Here is a 21,903-nt window from a genome sequence, read left to right on the forward strand (position 1 = left end):
ATGTTTTTAAATGTTGACAATTTTGTGTGCTTTTGTCTGTGTACGCGCGAGAGAGAACTCAATGCGCTCCTGGCGCGCTGTTTGAAGCGGCATTCTCTGCGCGTGCATGACATGTGTACGTTAACAGACAGCGTGCCAGTAACGTTACAGAATTAACTTCTCGTGTGTGTGTGTGTGTGTTTAACATAAGACAATAAAATGTCTAAACCTACCTCGTTTGGCAGAAAAGCTGTGTTATCCTTGAATTCCGCGATGTCAGATCTTCACCTAGTTGTATAATCTCTCTTAAATAAAAAAAATAATAAAAAAAGTCGTAATGCTGTCGTCTTTTCTTGACAATTGCTCTGCCAGCTCCTGTTGAAGACATTAAGTGATCTAAACACCGGTGTACCCAGGGCTGGGGAGTAACAAAATACATGTAACGGCGTTACGTATTTAAAATACAAAATATGAGTAACTGTATTTCGTTAGAATTACATTTTAAATAAGTGGTAATCAAATTACAGTTACATCTGAAAAGTATTTTAGATTACCAAAGTGATTACTTTGAATTTTAATGTAATTTCTTAATTTAATATTTAAGTTTGGGGATTTTAACCGATAAGGCTCATCACGACACAAAAATGGACGACACAACAGAAAGCCATTCGCGTAATGCATTTCTCTCGTGGAAATACAAAGTCTATTTACTTATATATCTGAAAAAGGACATAACATCTCAGCACAATCCAATGCCTACGTTACCTGCAACAAAAACTTCTATCAGCATCTAAGGATTCAATGTCTAATCTGAAAAAGTATCTTGAGGGAATTTGTTTTGATCTTTGAAAAATTTTATCCAGTAACTCGTTTTTCTATTTTCTCATATTTTGAGTGTTGAATGGTTATTACGTTTAATATTTCTAAGAATTTAATTGAAAAATTCTTAGAATTCACACTTTGCATTCAGTTAACAGATCCATACGAATCATGCATGAAATAATAAAAGCAGTCAAACGATAGCTTTGTGTGCTTTACAGATGAATTTGAAGACTTTATTAATTTGAAATGTTAGATTATCTTTGGCGCGGTAATGTGAGTTCGTGAACCGATGATTATTTTGATTCAATCTTTTAAATGAAGAATTTATTTTGTTTAACGAAACCAGTGTGAATGGTTCACATTAAACTGGATAGATCTGGGGTGTTTCCCAAAAGCCTCGTTAGCGAACGGTGTTTGGTAAATTACATTGAACTATAACAACATTAAGTTACTTGCGACCGTAGTTGCTTTGGGAAACGAGCCCTGTCAATTTTGACTTGGCGATCCTTTTGTGCCGATCGCTTCTCCATAGAGAGGATTATCAGTGAAGTAATCACTTAAAGTTTTGTCCATTCATTTAAACATATCTATTGTATAACTTGGAGAACTGTGCCAGTTGTTTTGGCTACTTTTAAAATATGTCTGGTGTGTCTGGATTCCTTTTGAAGCTTGGAATGCAGCATGAAACATCACGGAATCCCATTCATTGTATTCAAATTGAATTTATATTGATTGGTAGATTTAAATGACACAACATTTTTTTGTTGTTCATAGAAATGCTGTGGAAAACTGATGTTGTTAAAAATATAAAAGCAAGGAAAACGCAAATCTTATGACAGGTAGATGTCACTTTTATTTAGAGAAAACATAAAAACGCTCTCGGTTACTCACTTGACCTCGGTTCCCTGAGATGAGGGAATGAGACATTGCTATGGGAATTACCCTTTCCTCCAAATACTACTGAAGCCTTATTGAATCACGCCAGTGAAACTGGCCAATGGCGTTCAAGCGCGCGAAATATGAGGGGCTCCCACTCTATATAAAGCAACGCTTGTACGTCATCTATTCAGAATCTTGACTGAAGCAACTTGGCATTCTAAGATCCTGAGCTAGGTGACACGTAGTGCTGGCTGGTATACCAGTTCATACCGAATACCGGTGTTTATTTTTGTTATGATGTGAATTTTTAAAATACCACAATATGCTTGGGGATTTTAACCAACATTCGGAACGTGACACCGTTTGAAAGGGGTTCCTTTTCACTGTTGCACTGTGGTGAGGGAACAGCTGTATGTGTTACTAAGCGTGAAAGTTCCGAAAGCGACTTTTTTTTGGATAAACTTGGCTATGGTTCAGTTGGAAGATTTGGCCAGTGCTGTCCCGCGAACACGAGGTCTGACTTTCCCGGAGAAGTGTCACCTCTCTCGGCGTCTGTTCTGTGCAGTGAGCTGCAGAGAAGCAACGCCGCACCGCAGCCGACTCGTCAATAAATTAGTACAAAACCGCATTTCCTAGCACCTGTCGCTTACTGATTGTTTGGAATTATAAATATGAGTGTAGTTCGTCTGTTAATATCACATGCACTTTTTTGTTTGTTGTTTTTTTTAGGTTGTTACTCAGACGCAGGCAGTGCGCTGCATGAGACAAAAAAGTAGTATAGCCAAACCAACCGCATAGCCGCTCTTTAGTGTAGATGCATGTTGATTTTATCAGACGATGCCGCGATTATAAATGAGAGTGACTCCTGATTAACATGTATTAAAAGGGGTCGTGTTTAGTCACTATTTAGTGTAGTATTTTTTTGACAATATTCACTCATCATGACCGTAAAATAGGGCATTCTAAGTCAGTATTTCCTCTCTCAATCAGTAGAAAATATGGTTATCACCCTGTCATGCATGGAAAAAAAAAAATACAGTCATGTACCGTTAAACCGGTATAATTTTGAAAAATACTGTGATTAAAATGTTTTGGTCATACCGCCCAGCACTAGTGACACGGCAATAAGAGCAATGTCTTGTTCCCTAATCTCAGGGAACCAAGGTTACGTGAGTAACCGAGAGCGTTTCATTTCGATTCGGTCACTCTACATTGCTATGGGAATGTATAAAATCCCGCCGTGTCACAGCGATGAGTCTGGCTCGACTAAGTATGTCAAGTTTCACATACGGAACCGTAATGAGAGCAGCAATGATATCGGCACTCTTGTTAAACAGTTCAGGTCTACAGGACCTAGTCGAAACCATGTAAAAGTCAAGGGGTGCGCGGCAACTAGACGATGCCGCGTCACACCAGGGGCCGAGTTAACGCCAGTCTCCGGCGCCATCACATATAGATTAGTTGAAGTTTGTTTAATTTCAATGAAATTGTGTTATGATGCAGCGGCCGTACCGGTGCTCAACTAAGCAGAGTATGATCGTGATCATGTCCTAAAAGATGTGATTAACAATATCATAATGCGATAAGCTGATAGGGACCGCATTGAATTAGTGATACGTCAATACAGGGGTGTATACGACCTAGTCAAAACCACTGAGGCAAGCAGCTCAGATCATAACTGAGGCCGAGTAGGCGTGTGCGCTGCTCGCACTGACAGCACATGTGAGCCAAGCGACGACACATCTAGGTTATAAAACCTTGCGAAAGTGCTGGGTGACGACACGACCGGCCTGCCGCCATGCAAATGTCCTGAATAGATATGCCATTTGCCCAGGCCCACGAGGACGTGAGTCCGCGGGTTGAGTGGGCCCGAATTGGGCTGAGCAATATAGCTGAAAAATGTGTCAACGATATAATGTTTCATATCGTTCGGTATCGATAATTATTTAAATTTGTAATCTTTTTTTTTTTTAAACAAAGAGCAATAGAAAAAACCTTTTAAATTTAACCACTGTATTTTTTAATTAACCCAATTGATTGAGACAAACAACAAATATTTTTTGTTTTAACAGTCAAACACAAAATAAAAATGAAACTAATATCTAATTTCTAATGTTTTATATGCAGATTAAATAGGTCTGAAGGAAATTTTTGGCTTGTCTCCCGAGGCCACAGGAGGGCGCAATAAGCAAAATAATGCAGTGCATTAAATTGCCAACGCAAAGGAAATAACTGTCTATAAAAAGAAAAACGTTTATTACGTCTAAATTAACTCCTATAATCAAACATGATTTCGTAAATTGCATAAACAATTATGAACAAAACAGCATCACATATTTATGCATTGCTTAATACAAAGAGCTGAATCACCCATCATGCAGATTGCATTTAAAAACATATGAGACTCAGTGAAACGGAATAAACCTCCACAAATTCGTGACGCGTTTTCTAAAAGTTTAAACTGTTTTAACTTCACATGGCTTTCTATACAACTCTTGTGTGAGACGTGAGAGCAGCAGTCATATTTGTCCATCTAAAAAATGCACTGAATATGCGTTCTGTGTGAATGGCTTGGTTTCGGTTTTAACCTAATCAAGATCTTCTACGCATTGAGCTACTATATTTCTCTTATATTTTGAATGAATAACGCAGCAGCGGCGCGTCTTATGGGCTAGACTTATAAAACATTAAAATGCAACAACGTCACTTACATCATGATCACCGCATCTCGCGCTCCACTAATGACGCTCCCAGACGCACACCTAACATTTGATTGTACTATTTTGCAGTCAAATGCAATTGTTTATTTTAAATTCGACGACTATTCATTATTATTTTTTTTTTCACAATCTCCTCATCACAGGCAGCTACAGCACTCAGTTCAGCATGTGTTTGTGTGTGCGGTCTGCGTCACTCATAGCACGTGCCTATAGCGTGCGCTATGTCAAATATTTTTTCTATCGTTATCGAAGAGGGTGTACCGTCGATAAATATCGATACCGTTTTATCGCCCAGGCCTAGGCCCGAACGCCTATAGGACATTTCACGCCCTTAGAGCCATAAGCCAAAGCAATTGCGTCGACGATCCAGTGTGACAGCCTTTGCTTGTACACTGGCAGGCCTTTTGTGCGCCCTCCAAAGCATACAAATAGCTGGTCCGAGAGCCTGAACTGTCTACAGTGCTCGGTATAAATGCGCACGGCACAGCAAAAGTGTATTAAGTGGCTCCTGCCCGGCCAGTGTTTCGGGACGGAAAGCAGATAGTGTTATGACCTGTGATTTAAATGGAGTCGAAAGCACCTTTAGATTGGCTTGTATATCTACTGATTGGCTTCATCACTCTGTCTCCTCTCCACCAATAAGCTGGTGTGTGGTGGGCGTTCTGGCGCACTATGGCTGCCGTTGCATCATCCACTGATGGTGGATGAGGAGATACCCCCTGACAATGTAAAGAGCTTCGAGTGCCATCAGAGAGTTTGTTTGGCTCTGCGTTGGAGAGGCAATCGCGAGTCATCCTTGTTTCTGAAGTTCACCGGAACACAGTAGGGGAAGAGAAGGCGTGTCCACTGCAGCATGTAGATCATGGTGAGTAGTCTTGTTGATGGGCTTCTTGCTTCTCGTAGAAGGTTGACTGAAGAAAAAGATTCTGAATAGATGACGTACAAGCGTTGCTTTATATAGAGTGGGAGCCCCTCATATTTCACGCGCTTGAACGCCATTGGCCAGTTTCACTGGCGTGATTCAATAATGCTTCAGTAGTATTTGGAGGAATGGGTAATTCCCATAGCAATGTAGAGTGACTGAATCGAAAGGGAACAAGACATTAATATGTTCCTTTGTGTATAGCTTAAGTATTTCAAAGTATTCTAAAGTATTTAGATTAGGTTACTAAACCAGAGTAATCTAACGAAATACATTACTGATTACTTTTTAAAGCATGTATTTTGTAATATGTAGTGAAATACATTTTAAAAGTAACCTTCCCAGCCCTGGTTGTACCGCACTTCAGATTTAACGTTATCACAGCTGCTTAACATTACCTCAGTAACGTTAATATGCCGATGCTTTACGACAACGCTCAGTAACAAATGCACCGCATCAACAACAATTAAAAGTTCATAAACATTTATTTATAAAACTGAAAGTGAGCACACTGTAACGCGTACCTCCACGTCGAGTAAGATGTGACGGTATGCTGAAAATGTTGAATGCGACGGCTCCGTCATTCATTTGCCAAACAAGCCAGACCGCAACGAAGTTAACGAACGTTACAGTTTGTTACATTTAACAAAAAAATTATTTACCACGAAAGTCTAAGAACAGTTCCCCAAATCCGACTTAAAATTACATTTTGACCTAGACTATCTCCGTGAATAATGGCGCCTGCTCAAGCACTGTTTTTGCTCCGATAATCGACTGAGCTTCTTGTTCCCACAATGCAAAGCGTAATTAAAAAAATATGGAAAACACCTGTAAAAACCAAATACGGAAAATTCCTTCAAAGTATTATGGTATATTGTACTGTATTATTTTTTTTACAGTGCAGCCTGGAACAGATAGACAGCGGCTGTAAGAACTTGAGTACATAAAGAGCCACAAATAATTGAAAGAAAACCCTTTAGATGACGTTAATAAAATGCCTTTTTCTAGCCTGCACTGTTGTGCAGTGTGTATTAGCCTACATAGGGCTGCACTGTATTTTAGCTCCATTGGATTAACTTACAAAAAATACTGTATCAGTACCATGGCTCAATATTTGATATTTAACAGAAATTAAATTGTACTTTCAAGAATACCATTGTATTACTGCGGTGGCCTACCATTCAAAAGTTTGGGGTCTATAAGATTTTTTTGTATGTTGAATGTTAAATTTTAATTGAAAAAAGTCTCTTATGCTCACCACCAAGGCATTATTTATTTATTTGTTCAGAAATACAGTAAAAACAGTAATATATTTCAAAATACAATTTACTCCTGTCATGCAAAGCTGAATTTCAGCAGCCTTTACTCCATTCTTCAGTGTCAGATGTTAGAAACCATTCTAACATTTCTTATTATTATCAGTGTTGAAAACAGTTGTGCTGCTTAATATTTGTATGGAAACAGTGATAAGTTTTTTCCAGGATTCTTTTTTTTTTTTGTAACAATGTCTTTACTGTCACTTTTGGTTAATTCAATGCATCTTCACTGAAACCTCGGGAAATAATTTTGAGCCCAGTATTCTGATCAAAGTCCCAAAATGTCAGGGCGTATTTATGCCGTTAATGGCCAAAGTTCAGGTCAACTAAATGTCAGTTATGATCCTTCTGATATTTATAGAGCGATTGTTTATTTATTATTAGTGTACACAGTGTCTGTAATGATATGGGTAACTGAGTGGAGATACTTCCTTGTGTTTATTATATTACTGTCTATATTACAGTAAAGTGTACGGCCTGTCAAGATTCCATAGCCCGTGTGAAACTAGACCATTACGTTTCTGTTAGAATTGAATATGTAACATATGGCACTGAAGCATTGATCACTGTAGCCAATCACAGACATATCTGTTGAGCGCGTGAACACAATGGCCAATCAGAGCTCTTTAAGAATCCGCTGAACAGCGCTCAAAAGGCTAGTGGGAAATGCTGGTATCGTCACATTTTTTAAATTTCAGTACCGACTGGTATCAAATTCGGTACTTTTTGACAACCTTACTTCCTAAGGTAAACAACACACGCACAACCGGCCACCCACCTGATCTAAAAGACTTGGCAACCTTCTTCCATTGCTGCATGGTCCAGTTCTGATGCTCAGGAGCCCTTTGTACATTCAGTGGAGGACAGGGGTCATCATGGGCTCTCTGACCGGTCTGCAGCTCCATACGCAGCTCCATACGCAGCAAACTGTGTGTTCTGACACCTTCCTATCATGGTCAGCATTAAGTTTTTCAGCAGTTTTGTAGTACAGTAGCTGTGTTTCCCCTAGGTTTACGGCTTTTTAAAAAAAAAATTCTTCTGGACTCCTTTAAATGGTTAAATTAAATTGTATTAATCAAAAGCATGTATAGTTAATTAAAATCATGAAACTTAAACAATTTAACATCAATTTATTAAAGGCCCTAGGAAATGTTTTATTTTTTGTATTTAAATTTAAGGCATAAACATTCATTTAATCTATCTTTTTAAGTAATGAAAATTAAAAAAAAAATTTTTTTTGTGGAAAATAAAGGTCATTTAATATTACAATTAAAACTGAAGAAATATTGTATGATTATTCCTTAAAGGGGTCATATGATGTTGCTAAAAAGAAGATTATTTGGTGTAATGAAATGTGTTTATGCGGTTTAAGGTAAAAAAAAACACATTATTTTCCACATACTGTACATTATTGTTTCTCCTCTATGCCCCGCCTTTCTGAAACGCATTCGATTTTTACAAAGCTTAGCGGTCTGAAAAGCAAGGTGTGCTGTGATTGGCCAGCTATCCAGTGCGTTATGATTGGCCGAATACCTCAAGCGTGTGACGGAAATGTTATGCCCCTTACCATACTGTGATGATGCCCTGTCAGGCCGGAGCGATGATTCAAAAACATGAAAACCCATTATGAACGGGCATTCGTTGCATCCAGTGGGGACATAATTATGGATTATAATTACTTGTACTGTCTTTTTACACGTTGTGTTGCATCGCGCTGTGTAAACCTAACACCATGTCTGCATTTGTGATCGGAGAAATTAAACCAAACTTTTATTTTGACGGGTTTCCGTGAATACTTTTACATTTCTGTGTGTATATGATATGAGGATAGTTTTAATCAAATTAAATGGTCAAATGCTCATGAAGTAAATCTCAGAGCAGTTCTGGAGATGTTGTTCATGTAGGCCCTATGTATGTCCTCATTAGTGAGACGGCAGATGTTAATATCACCGGAAGCGTCACTCGCGCTTCAGTACAAGTAGTAAACAAAACCGCGCGTCTGCGCCATTCATTAACACCGAGACATGCAGAATTAATATTTAAATAGTCGTTTTGCAGCTTAATATTTACAGATATTAGTGGGAGTGCATGCACATCGGGGCGGAACTCCACTGTGCATGATACAGAGAGTGCAACCATAACGTAGAGATCGAAATGACATGCCATCATGTAAATAAGATAAATAACATAAGGCTATTTAGTTTGTTTAATAAAAGAACAAGGTATAGATCCGTTCTATCGGAAAGGTAACTTTAAATGACTTCTGTTGTGATCTGGCGCTATAGAGAAAATATAATTAAATAAAATTAACTTGACCTTCAAAGGGGGCGGGGGGTGCCGTTGGGTTGGCAGGCTGCCCCCCTAATATAATGGCAGGGGAAACACTAGCTCTTCTGTGTGATCGGATCAGACGAAGTAACCTTCGCTCCCCAATTGCATCAATGAGCCTTGTACGCCGGTTCATCAGTTGCCCTTCCTTGTACCAGTTTTGTAGGTACTAACCACTGCATACTAGGAACAACCCACAAGAGTAGTTGTTTTGGAGATGCTCTGAACCAGTCGTCTAGCCACCATTATTTGGCCTTTGTCAAAGTCTCTCAAATCTTTTAGCTTGTCCATTTTTCCTGCTTCTATACTTGAAATTGAAGAACGGACTGTTCACTGTTCACAGACTTCACACCCCTTGACAGGTGCCATATATATCATATTCCACATCCAAGTGATAAATTCAGTCCATTGGGCCTGCCGCCTGCAACAGGGTTTTGAGAGGGAGAAACATGAATGCCATCTTTGTGTTTGCTGAGCTAGTTTCATGTGCGGCAGACAGGTGATTGGAACAATGTGAAAAGTTACTGCTCATGCCATCAGACTGACATCAGCAGAAGAGAAAGTTGCTTCAGAGAAAGAATAAGTAATATTTTGATTAAACGTTACAAAGAGGGTGCATTTATAAAGTAAATGGAGTAAAAAAAAAATGATGCAAAAACATCTGCTGGTGGCCACAAGCATTTTGTTTCTGAGCTGCGGAATGGCCTCCCTTCTTACTCCAGAGGAGTTCATCCCGATTACTGGAATTAGACACACTCCCAAGTGTATATTACAACATTCCTGTCCACTTAAGCATGTGGCTAGCTCAGTGCATGCATATACACTTAAACATAATTGGACTTAGGGATCGCTCCGATACTGGCATTTTCTGCTGGATCGGGGTATCGGTCAGATGAGTCTAATCCAAATCCGATATAGTGCGTATACTATTGTGTTATTAAGCCCCACGAAAGCCACAAAAACATTTATAAAGGATTTTATTTTTAACAAAATGAGATTTTAGGCCTAAACAAATTATAAATTAAATGTGTCTTTTTATTATTGTTTGGACAAAATGCTGCCCATTTCTTTGTGAAATTTAAATATAACACTATAATAATATACTAATATAGCACTTGCATATTATTTGTTGGTTTTGATTGCTTCTATTGTCCTCATTTGTAAGTCGCTTCCCTAGACCAACAATACATTACAACAATACAAATGCATTTGATTTATTATTTATTTGTTTGTTTGTTCATATAAGCCAGGGGAGTCAAACTAAATTCCTGGAGGGCCGGAGCCCTGCAGAGTTTTGTTCCAGCCCTGCTCCAACACACATACCATGTAGTTTTCAAATAAACCTGAAGGAACTGATTAGTACGATCAGGTGTGTTTAATTAGGTTTGAATCTAAACTCTGCAGGGCTCCTGCCCTCCAGGAATTGAGTTTGACACCCCTGATATAAGCTATATGTAATATCTGTTTCCACATGCTTAAATCATTAGAGAAATATTAAATATTGCCTTTTGTCTCTTTTTTTGTCTTTTTTCAGTTGGTGTATGAGTTTTTCCTTCGATTCCTAGAAAATCCAGACTTCCAGCCAAGTACTGCCAAACGCTACATTGACCAGAAGTTTGTACTACAGGTATATGAACTTTGAATGAAAGGGGTCATCAAATGTTGCTAAAAATAACATTATTTTATGTATTTGGTGTAATGAAATGTTTATGCGGTTTAAGGTAAATAAAAACACATTATTTTCCACATACTGTACATTGTTTCTTCTCTATGCCCGCATTTCTGAGACACGTCGATTTTTACAAAGCTCATCGGTCTGAAAAGCGAGGTGTGCTCTGATTGGCCAGCTATCCAGTGCATTCTGATTGGCCGAATACCTCAAGCGTGTGACGGAAATGTTACACCCCTTACCATACTGTGATGCCGTGTCCCAGCCGGCGTTGCATCGCACCACGTAAACTTAAAACCATGTCTGCATTTGTGATTGGAGAAATGACAAACAACAAGCACTACTCTACACTGCTCAAAACTCGCGTTTGAATCATCAGTGGCAAATCCTTCAAATGAAAACATACTTACAGTCTGTGAGTCAGAACAGCCGGCATTGTAGTCTACTCTCCCAGGATCAGGAAACAGTCCTCCATAAAATGCGCTGCACACATCTAAATATTTGGTTTGAACTGTTCTGGAACAGTGTTGTAAATACAAAATAACCACTGATTTCTAGTTGTGTCCTCTATTGGAAGGCCAAACAAAGTATTTTCGCTTTCACAAGCATCACACACGGCTGGCTAGAGTGAGCGGCAGCCGGCGGGCTAGAGTGAGGAACGGTTGGCGGATTCGACGAAGGAGCGGCCGGTGAGTTTGCAGCAACCACATGTGACGACCCCGGACTGGACTCCGCTTTGTCCACGGTGAAAGCCGATCCGGCAATCCACAGCGCGAAGTTGATGTATTTCCTCAGCGACCAGCACGGATCAGCTCCAGGCATGACGAAGCAGATATCGTCCTCTTTTGGAAGGCCAAACAAAGTAGTTTCGCTTTCACAACGAAACACACAGCGTCTCCACAACCTCATGGAGGCGACAACAACAATACTACAGTGAGAATAAAAGTTACGCCTTCTTTCTTTGCGTGAACATTTGGGCGGCGTTATGCAAATCTTCCCACACAGTGACATAGACATGTGGGGGCGTGTTAGAACGAGCCGTTTTAGGTAGGCGTGGTTGACTCTTAACTTTTATAAAGAATATCTCTTTGGATTTGAGACTTTAGTCTTTGCAACTTTACAGATCTTCTTTATGCACCAAGAGCTTGTAACACTCCAAAGAGAAAGGAAAAATTGAAATCGCATCGTATGACCCCTTTAATGAATCAATTGTAATTATATGAATATATTATAAAAATTACATTATTTATTTATTGTTATGTTTCAGAAAATTATACTTTGTAATTATTAGTAATAATTTTTTTTATTTTTCTGGGCATTTGCCATTTTATTTTAAAGGAGCATAATCTTATATATAAGATATTAAGACTTGAATATATTCCTCTTCATTTTTTTTTAATTTGATTTTTTATGTTGTTTTAAGCAAACATTTTAACGGTTTTGTGAGATCTATCCTAAAACACACCAATTTGATATCCTTTGTATTAAATGGGGAATAAAGAGAAGAAAAATAAGCATAGTTAAAGATATATTCTTAAAACAAGTTGTATCTTACACCGTTTTGGTCCTGAAGTAAATTTAACCTGTTTTGAGGATTTTTAGAAACGGTAAAACAAAATACAGATTAAGAAAATGCGTTCTTGTAGGAGACTACTTAATAGCAAATATATTTAATATCCCTTCCCTGACTTTTACAGCTGAAATGGTAAATATTTAGAAATATGAAATTGCATGCTTGGCAGGCCTGGTCTCTTCCTCTTTTGGATCTGCCTTATTCTGTTCCTGCGTAAAGCAGTGGGTCATCAGCTGTCCGTATCGACCCGGTCATTCCCCCTGAGTGCACTGAATGCTCTGGAATGTAGAGTCAGTGTGGAAGCTGGTAAAGGCAAGTTTCCACGATGTGAGCGTTTCCTGGGCTGCTTTAAATAGCACTCTGTTGTTTACACCACAGGAAGGAAAGAGTCAGCACTGTAGTGCAGGCTGGGATGGAGAACATAATGACAGACAGCAGACACAACACAAAAAGAGTTCTTCTAGTAGAGATGTGGTAGTGATAGTGTTACTGGATTCCTGTTGTTTTTTGCTCCAAATTGTTCCTTTTGGAGATGCTGTTGTACAGAAATTACGCAACTGCATTTACTACCATTTTGGTGTATTTTTGAAAAACGGAATATGCAATAAGATGGTACTTGATTTTTATTAATTTTTTTTAGTTTTATTATATATATATATATATAAGATAGAGAGTATATTATGCTCAACAAGGCTGCATTTATTTAATTATAAGTGCACTAAAATATTATGAAATATTATTACAATTTAAAATAATTGTTTTCTTGTTTAATATATTTTAAAATGTAATTTATTCCTTTGACACTGCTGAATTTTCAGCATCATTACAGTCTTCAGTGTCACATGATCCTTCAGAAATCTTTCTAATATGCTGATTTGCTGCTCGAGAAACAATTTCTTATCATTATTAATGTTGAAGACAATTGATGCTTAATATTTTTGTGGAAACTGTGAAACAATGAATTGAAGGTTCAAAAGAACAGTATTTATTTATTTTTATAAAAAAATTTTTTAACAATGTAAGAGTCTCTTTTGATCAATATAATGCATTCTTGCATGAAAGTTTAAAAGATTTTAATAAAGGTTTTTTATAAAAAAAAATACTCATAAATGTTTGGATGTAAGTGTATATAAAATGTTTTTTTATTTCATATATATATATATATACAATGGGGAAAAAAAAGTATTTAGTCAGCCACCAATTGTGCAAGTTCTCCCACTTAAAAAGATGATAGAGGCCTGTAATTTTCATCATAGGCATACCTTGGTGACCACTTAACTGCTTGAATGAATTAAATTTCCATTCGAAAGTGCTTTATTTTTGGGTGATAAAGCTATGGTCAGCTGGTCTTGCATTCCAGCTTATTCGTAGTGATCTATTTAAACAAGCCCTGCATGTGGAGGATGAGCATTTATAATCCTGTTTGAATTTTGATTTAGAGTTACTAATGTTTTAGACATCACTAACGGCCTCATGAATGTGATTGAGGTTGAACTCATTTACTAATAATGTCATGTTGTATAAAGGCTGTTGTCAAATACATCACTCATGACAGGGATTCATTGTCTGGAGGCTAAAGGTAGCATTGCATAACACAGTCCTGTGCAGACAGTCTAATGTGACATAAGAGTTGATGCTGCCAGATCAAACCATTCCATTAAACCTTCCATTAGGAGTTTCAACTGGGTACAAATTGTATGTTGCATGGCATTAAATACTGTTTTCATTTATTCTAAATGGATTATTTTTCATATTTTGAAAATGACAAAAATAAGATAATGATTACATTATTGTAGAGTTGCAACCTCATACTATAATAAGAGATGTGAATGAGGCCATTATGTAGCTGTCATCATGTTGCCCCTTGTTTAAAAACCCAGATACCCCAAGCATTTGACTACAAATAAAATGTCGCTCTATTCAGAGAAGTTTCATTGTGTAGTGATTTTTTCAAAAATATTAGAACAGAGAAACTGCAGAGAACTGGCATCTTCAAGCAAGACGATTGAAAAGGGTAATGATTGTGAGAGAAAATTAACTCGCTCCTTCCTTTTTTTTCAGCTCTTAGAACTGTTTGACAGTGAAGATCCTCGTGAGCGAGAGTTTTTAAAAACGATTCTGCATCGCATCTACGGGAAGTTTCTGGGTTTGCGTGCCTGTGTTCGGAAACAAATCAACAACATATTTCTGAGGTACGAAAACACTTATTTTTACACTTATGCATATACACTGCCATTCAAAACTTTGATTCAGCAAGGATGCACAAAATTAAGTGACAGTAACAGCATTTATAATGTTAGAAAAAAATACTATTTCAAATAAATGCTGTCATTTAAACGTTCTATTCCACAAAAATGTTAAGCAGCACAACTGTTTTCAACACTGATAATAATAAGCAATGTTTCAGCATGTTAGAATGATTTCTGAATGAACGTGTCTGTATTTTTTGACATTTTTACGTGACTTTGTAATCTTTATGTAAAAAATGTTTTTTGCGTGTCAAAGTAATGCAAATACGTTGGTGAACTGCTAGTATAAACCATGTAAATGATTTGGATAAAGATTATCTGTGCATTATGAAATAAGATTTCCAAAAATGATAGCTGTGTAAAGTGTGTGAAATGCTTCAGGGTAAACCGTGTCAATTACTCGACTAACAGTAAGCTTTCCAAATCCAGGCAAAAGTATTACTAATAGTCAGTTACAGAATATGGAAAAATATTAAATTATATTTAAATAAATATTAAACAATTTCTGACTAGTTTATGAATGTTGAATAATGTACAGAAGAAAAAAAAAACTTTTGGATTGTATACTGTGCATTTAGTAAAAAAAAAATTTTTTATAAATTGTAATTTATTATGTTTATATTACATCATTTATTTATCATATTTTATTTGAAATGTAAATCGTTCATATCATAATTTTCCCAGATTCATCTATGAAACTGAGCACTTTAATGGAGTTGCTGAATTCCTTGAGATTCTGGGCAGGTGAGTCTTTGTTTGATTTTCTTTCAGGTTCTGTTCACATGGATCATTTAACGGAGTTAGTGCATTTGAACATAGCGTAGCGTCAGAGTGCATGCTGGGTAAAAGGTTGCTTGGCAGCTGGTGGCAGCAGCAGTGTATTGGTGTCGGCTGGCTGCAGTCATCTAATGTCAAACCTTTCATGCTTCATGTCATCAGTTGTGTCGCTGTCTTTATAATCGCAGTATCATCAATGGCTTTGCTCTGCCGCTGAAGGCTGAACACAAGCAGTTCCTCATGAAGATCCTCATTCCCTTGCACACTGCCAAAGGACTGGCGCTGTTCCACGCACAGGTAACCCTGTAAAGCCTACTGTGACATATCTGATACGCAAATAACCTCTAAAGCCCTCTAAATGATCAGCATGATCAAAACTGAAAAGCCTGTTGTACACAATCTACTACAACCAATCGAAGTGCCTTCTTTCCAACTTCAGGTCGGGATTTATGTGTCTTTTTGCTGTCAAATCTTTACAAACAAACGTACGAATAACTTCTACACTACACATCTTCATAACATCTGCACTTCCTGAACTGAAGTATGAAATCATGTTAAACTGTATAAAATATTATCCATCAGGCTTTTGAGTAATGCTTATCTCTCAGTTGTCATTGTATTGCACTGCATTATATGTTTTGCCCGCCACCACAATACAAACTATAGAGCTTTGATCATAAAACTAAGCATTTAAATATCATCTTACTAAGACATGTGTGACCCTGAAGCATGAAACCAGTCTTAAGTCGCTGGGGTATATTTGTAGCAATAGCCAAAAATACATTGTATGGGTCAAAATGATCGATTTTTCTTTTATGCCATAAATCACTAGGATATTAAGTAAAGGTCATGTTACATGAAGATATTTTGTAAATTTCCTATCGTAAATATATCGAAAATGTATTCTCATTCATTAGTAATATGTGTTGCTAAGGACTTCATTTGGATAGATTTAAAGGTGATCTTCTTAATATTTAGATTTTTTTTTTTTTGCACCCTCAGATTCCAGATTTTCGAATATTTTCATCTCGGCCAAATATTGTCCTATCCTCAATTTTAAAAAAAACTTGACCCTTATGACTGGTTTTGTGGTCCAGGGTGACGTATATTATCGGGAGATATAGACATTTATATGAATTTTATGTTAGTCTGTCATGCTGTTATTAAAGAGCTCATGATTTATATTAGAAGCTATCAAACTTTCATCTTCCGTTTGGCCATATAAATATCAGCAACTGCACCACATTTCATATTTTTGCAAATTTTGAGCCTCTGAATAAAAATGAGGCATCTTTTTTCATCCAAGTATGAGCTCCATATTCTCTTATAAATGCCTGTGATGTGTCAAAAATTATATTTAACAAAAACTTTCCATTTAAAAATATATATTCTTTCTGATACAGTTGCAGGAAAAATGCATGTGAACCCTTTGGATTTAGCTGAATTTCTGCTTAAATTGGTCATACAATTTGATCTGTTCCTAATGGCTGGAAAAAACTACATGACTTTTAAAATCTGGACAGCACTGGACACAAACTCAAGCAACAAAAGAGAATGAATGTTGAATAATGTACAGAAGAAAAAAAAAACTTTTGGATTGTATACTGTGCATTTAGTAAAAAAAAAATTTTTTATAAATTGTAATTTATTATGTTTATATTACATCATTTATTTATCATATTTTATTTGAAATGTAAATCGTTCATATCATAATTTTCCCAGATTCATCTATGAAACTGAGCACTTTAATGGAGTTGCTGAATTCCTTGAGATTCTGGGCAGGTGAGTCTTTGTTTGATTTTCTTTCAGGTTCTGTTCACATGGATCATTTAACGGAGTTAGTGCATTTGAACATAGCGTAGCGTCAGAGTGCATGCTGGGTAAAAGGTTGCTTGGCAGCTGGTGGCAGCAGCAGTGTATTGGTGTCGGCTGGCTGCAGTCATCTAATGTCAAACCTTTCATGCTTCATGTCATCAGTTGTGTCGCTGTCTTTATAATCGCAGTATCATCAATGGCTTTGCTCTGCCGCTGAAGGCTGAACACAAGCAGTTCCTCATGAAGATCCTCATTCCCTTGCACACTGCCAAAGGACTGGCGCTGTTCCACGCACAGGTAACCCTGTAAAGCCTACTGTGACATATCTGATACGCAAATAACCTCTAAAGCCCTCTAAATGATCAGCATGATCAAAACTGAAAAGCCTGTTGTACACAATCTACTACAACCAATCGAAGTGCCTTCTTTCCAACTTCAGGTCGGGATTTATGTGTCTTTTTGCTGTCAAATCTTTACAAACAAACGTACGAATAACTTCTACACTACACATCTTCATAACATCTGCACTTCCTGAACTGAAGTATGAAATCATGTTAAACTGTATAAAATATTATCCATCAGGCTTTTGAGTAATGCTTATCTCTCAGTTGTCATTGTATTGCACTGCATTATATGTTTTGCCCGCCACCACAATACAAACTATAGAGCTTTGATCATAAAACTAAGCATTTAAATATCATCTTACTAAGACATGTGTGACCCTGAAGCATGAAACCAGTCTTAAGTCGCTGGGGTATATTTGTAGCAATAGCCAAAAATACATTGTATGGGTCAAAATGATCGATTTTTCTTTTATGCCATAAATCACTAGGATATTAAGTAAAGGTCATGTTACATGAAGATATTTTGTAAATTTCCTATCGTAAATATATCGAAAATGTATTCTCATTCATTAGTAATATGTGTTGCTAAGGACTTCATTTGGATAGATTTAAAGGTGATCTTCTTAATATTTAGATTTTTTTTTTTTTGCACCCTCAGATTCCAGATTTTCGAATATTTTCATCTCGGCCAAATATTGTCCTATCCTCAATTTTAAAAAAAACTTGACCCTTATGACTGGTTTTGTGGTCCAGGGTGACGTATATTATCGGGAGATATAGACATTTATATGAATTTTATGTTAGTCTGTCATGCTGTTATTAAAGAGCTCATGATTTATATTAGAAGCTATCAAACTTTCATCTTCCGTTTGGCCATATAAATATCAGCAACTGCACCACATTTCATATTTTTGCAAATTTTGAGCCTCTGAATAAAAATGAGGCATCTTTTTTCATCCAAGTATGAGCTCCATATTCTCTTATAAATGCCTGTGATGTGTCAAAAATTATATTTAACAAAAACTTTCCATTTAAAAATATATATTCTTTCTGATACAGTTGCAGGAAAAATGCATGTGAACCCTTTGGATTTAGCTGAATTTCTGCTTAAATTGGTCATACAATTTGATCTGTTCCTAATGGCTGGAAAAAACTACATGACTTTTAAAATCTGGACAGCACTGGACACAAACTCAAGCAACAAAAGAGAACAATGTGTTCTAAAATCAGCTCAAAATATCAAACATGTTATATATCCTCTGACTCAATAGAATCATAATCCGAAACTAAATATTAAAAGAACATCCATCATACACTACACAATTCTCTGCCTGCCCAGAATCTGCAGCCTGGCTCTGATTTTGTTGAAACAAATAAAACACAAACGGGGGATAGATTTGAATGTCTTTATTCAACATACTGTGTCAGGGTTTGTTGATCCAGTTGCTAATAATTAATTAAAACGCTTACTAAAAAAGCTGCAGTTGCATAGAGTTGTTTTACATTTTTGGGATATGAATTCATAATCTCAGGTGGGAACTTCAATTAAATATTATGTGCGCTCTAGTGGCACTAGGTTAGTTTGTGAATCCTTGGATTGACCCTCCTTTGGCGGCAATTACCTACTAAACGTTTCATTTAAGTGAGGATCAGATCTGTGCAATGGTCAGGAGAAATAGCGCACTCCTGTTTACAACGTTTTTTTTATTTTGAAGAACAATCCAGATAAAATGCACATCACATTTCCCCCCTGCGACTGTATTTAGTTTTGTGCACTTCTTAGTTTTACAGTTATGGAAAACGTTCAAAGCAGAGAAATTAATCTGGTGATTTTATATGGCCAGTAGCTATTTAAAATTCATCCAACTTTACTTCCTATTCATAAGCATGCTGATATGAAAATATTTGGCAGGCTGATTGTTTGCACACACCATCTCTTCTTTAGTATCTACTGTTCACACTGACCCTTGACCTTGTTGTGTTTCAGCTGGCCTACTGTGTGGTTCAGTTCATAGAAAAGGACCCGACCCTCACTGAAGTGGTACTGCTCACCTCAGCCTCGCACTACACAGTCCTCCCATCTGAATTCAAAAATATGACTTATAAAAAAATTCCCACACCTGACTTTTGTAGGGCAAAATTATAGTCTTGTCCCAAATAGTAGTTAATGGTCTTGATGGCTGGTAGGTTTTTTGACAATTGGTCAAAATAACAAATGTTTTCATTTGCTGTGATTTGAAAATCAGGGTTATTCCACCAAATATTGATGTCTCAACTCTTCTGAAGTTAAAACATTGGTATTGTGTTGTCTAAAAATGAATCGAAACATGTCTAAACATGGCATCTTTTTTGTTACTTTGACCAATTGTCATTGTATGCAAAAAAAACAAAAAAAGTCATCAGTAGTTATAGAAGAAACCAAAAATTACGTTTTACTGAAATCGTGAATCCAGAGAAATTTTCAAGTGGTCTCTTAATTTTTTTTTCCCATAGCTGTATATTAATTATTGGTTCTGTTTTTGCACAAAATGGCAAATATTTCATTATACTATAGTAGATGATTTGTTTATGGTAGTATAATGCAGTGGCATGTGCTACTAATATGACTTCCAGTGCACTTATTACAGAGACGAAACCCAAAAGTTAAAGGGATGGTTCACCCAAAAATGAAAATTCTGTCATCATTTACTCGCCCTCAAGTAGTTCCAAACCCGTATAAATTTCTTTGTTCTGCCGAACGCAAAGGGAGATATTTTGAAGAAAGTTTGTAACCGGGCTGTTTTGGGGCACCATTGACTTCCATAGTATGAGAAAAAAATACTATGGAAGTCAATGGTGCCCCAAAACAGCCCGGTTACAAACTTTCTTCAAAATATCTCCCTTTGCGTTCGGCAGAACAAAGACATTCATACAGGTTTGAAACTACTTGAGGTACTTACTTGATCATTTACTACTTGTAAATGATGACGGAATTGTCATTTTTGGGTGAACTATCCCTTCAAGTGCCTTGATTGAGGCCACAATGGTGAATGTTTAAACCCCTCAAGCAGCAATTCATGAACTTATAAACTATACCAGATATGAAAGCACAAGGAACAGGTACTCATGCCACACTTTCTCAGACAGCAGAGTGTGAAGATGCTGAGGCGCTGTCGCTGGCCATCTGTGTATTTTTCAGCCAGTGTGATAATACGGCGGCTGTTGCTGGGTTTGGTTGAACAGTCATGTGTGAACAGTGACTTGATTCTGAGGACGTGCCGCCAACCGCAGGGAAGGCCACAGTTCATCATGAGCTTATGACCACTGCTGTCCGCCTGCAAGCAGGAATGAACTCTTGGCTTCACACAGGCATGAATCTCCAAGTTAGAGGAGGAATGAACTCTTGGCTTCACACAGGCATGAATCTCCAAGTTAGAGGAGGAATGAACTCTTGGCTTCACACAGGCATGAATCTCCAAGTTAGAGGGCGATGGTGTTGAAGGCAGAGCTATGAATGATATGGTACGATGAATGATACGTCATATTTCTGGGTTTGCAGAGTGTAAGTAAACCGCAGAGGAAATGGCATGAGACATCCATCTGACCCAATAAAAATAGCACAGCACCCGCACCGACACGATTTATCTGTCAACTACTCAAAGTAGACGAAATGGCCAAAATGTCAGTCCAAAGTTTGCATGCATTTCGAAAAGAAGAGGAATGAGAAATGAATTCTGGCGGTCAGAAGACAGGAAGGTGCCAAATGTACTGTTATAGTTGAAAGCTAGTTACCATTTATACAGTTTGTTCTTGTCAACACTACTAAACAATTGAATGTCACAGTTTGCATAATGCAGTGCTTGTGATGCATTAAAATACGACTATTTGTTAGCTTACAAAACTAGCTAGCTAACAAATTAGACAAAAAAATAAGCATATCCCCCATTGTAATTGAAGCAATGTCCCTCATAAAGTAATAATAATAGAAAAAAATATGAAATTCTATATAATGATGTTGATGATTATTTAATTAATGGTAGTAATTTATATTAGAAATAGAATAATAGAAATTCTTTATTATTATTATTATTATAACATTTTCCCTTTATTTTTTGTATTATTATTATTATCAACTTCTCAGTTGATTCTTAATTAAGGTTTTTTTTTTTAATGAAGTGAGGCCAGATTATTATTTTTTTTAATTCAAGATAATATTTTGTTTATTTATTTTTTATTTCATTTATTTATTTTTTTATCCTTTTTTGTTCATATTTATTTATTTCCTCCCTTCCTTTTCACTTGTTCTCACCATGAGTATAGCCATGGTGGCTTTGCGCAAAATTATAAACAAACAAACAAAAAAAAAACTTTCCCTGTATTTCACCATGTATATGATACATATTTTCTAGCTCAAGTTCATTAGAATCGCTACATTTATCAGATCGTTTCTGTTTCCTCTTAGGTGGTCCGTGGTCTTCTTAAATTTTGGCCCACAGTACTTTTGCCTTTTTTTCCACCTGAAATTGTTTGA

General features: G+C 36.9%; 1 protein-coding gene across 1 annotated transcript; it reads left to right on the top strand.

Moving 5' to 3' along the window:
• The first annotated feature begins 2,903 nt into the window (after positions 1-2,903).
• Positions 2,904-21,903, top strand: LOC107574788 (serine/threonine-protein phosphatase 2A 56 kDa regulatory subunit alpha isoform-like). Its single transcript, XM_016261228.1, has 7 exons — positions 2,904-3,047; positions 10,501-10,593; positions 14,270-14,400; positions 15,142-15,201; positions 15,423-15,531; positions 19,381-19,434; positions 21,835-21,903. Exons 1-7 carry the CDS (start codon positions 2,904-2,906, stop codon positions 21,901-21,903), a joined length of 660 nt encoding a protein of 219 aa, XP_016116714.1.

The sequence above is a fragment of the Sinocyclocheilus grahami genome, unplaced genomic scaffold, assembly GCF_001515645.1.
Source record: "Sinocyclocheilus grahami isolate Dianchi unplaced genomic scaffold, SAMN03320097.WGS_v1.1 scaffold2339.1, whole genome shotgun sequence".
Classification (NCBI taxonomy): Eukaryota; Metazoa; Chordata; class Actinopteri; order Cypriniformes; family Cyprinidae; genus Sinocyclocheilus; species Sinocyclocheilus grahami.

Bases quoted from the DNA above. Each gene is read 5' to 3' on its own strand.
- LOC107574788 (XM_016261228.1), top strand. From the start codon at position 2,904: ATGTATAAAATCCCGCCGTGTCACAGCGATGAGTCTGGCTCGACTAAG. The intron at 15,202-15,422 runs GTGAGTCTTTGT...TTATAATCGCAG, and splicing joins TTCCTTGAGATTCTGGGCAG to TATCATCAATGGCTTTGCTC. The intron at 19,435-21,834 runs GTACTGCTCACC...GTTTCCTCTTAG, and splicing joins ACCCGACCCTCACTGAAGTG to GTGGTCCGTGGTCTTCTTAA.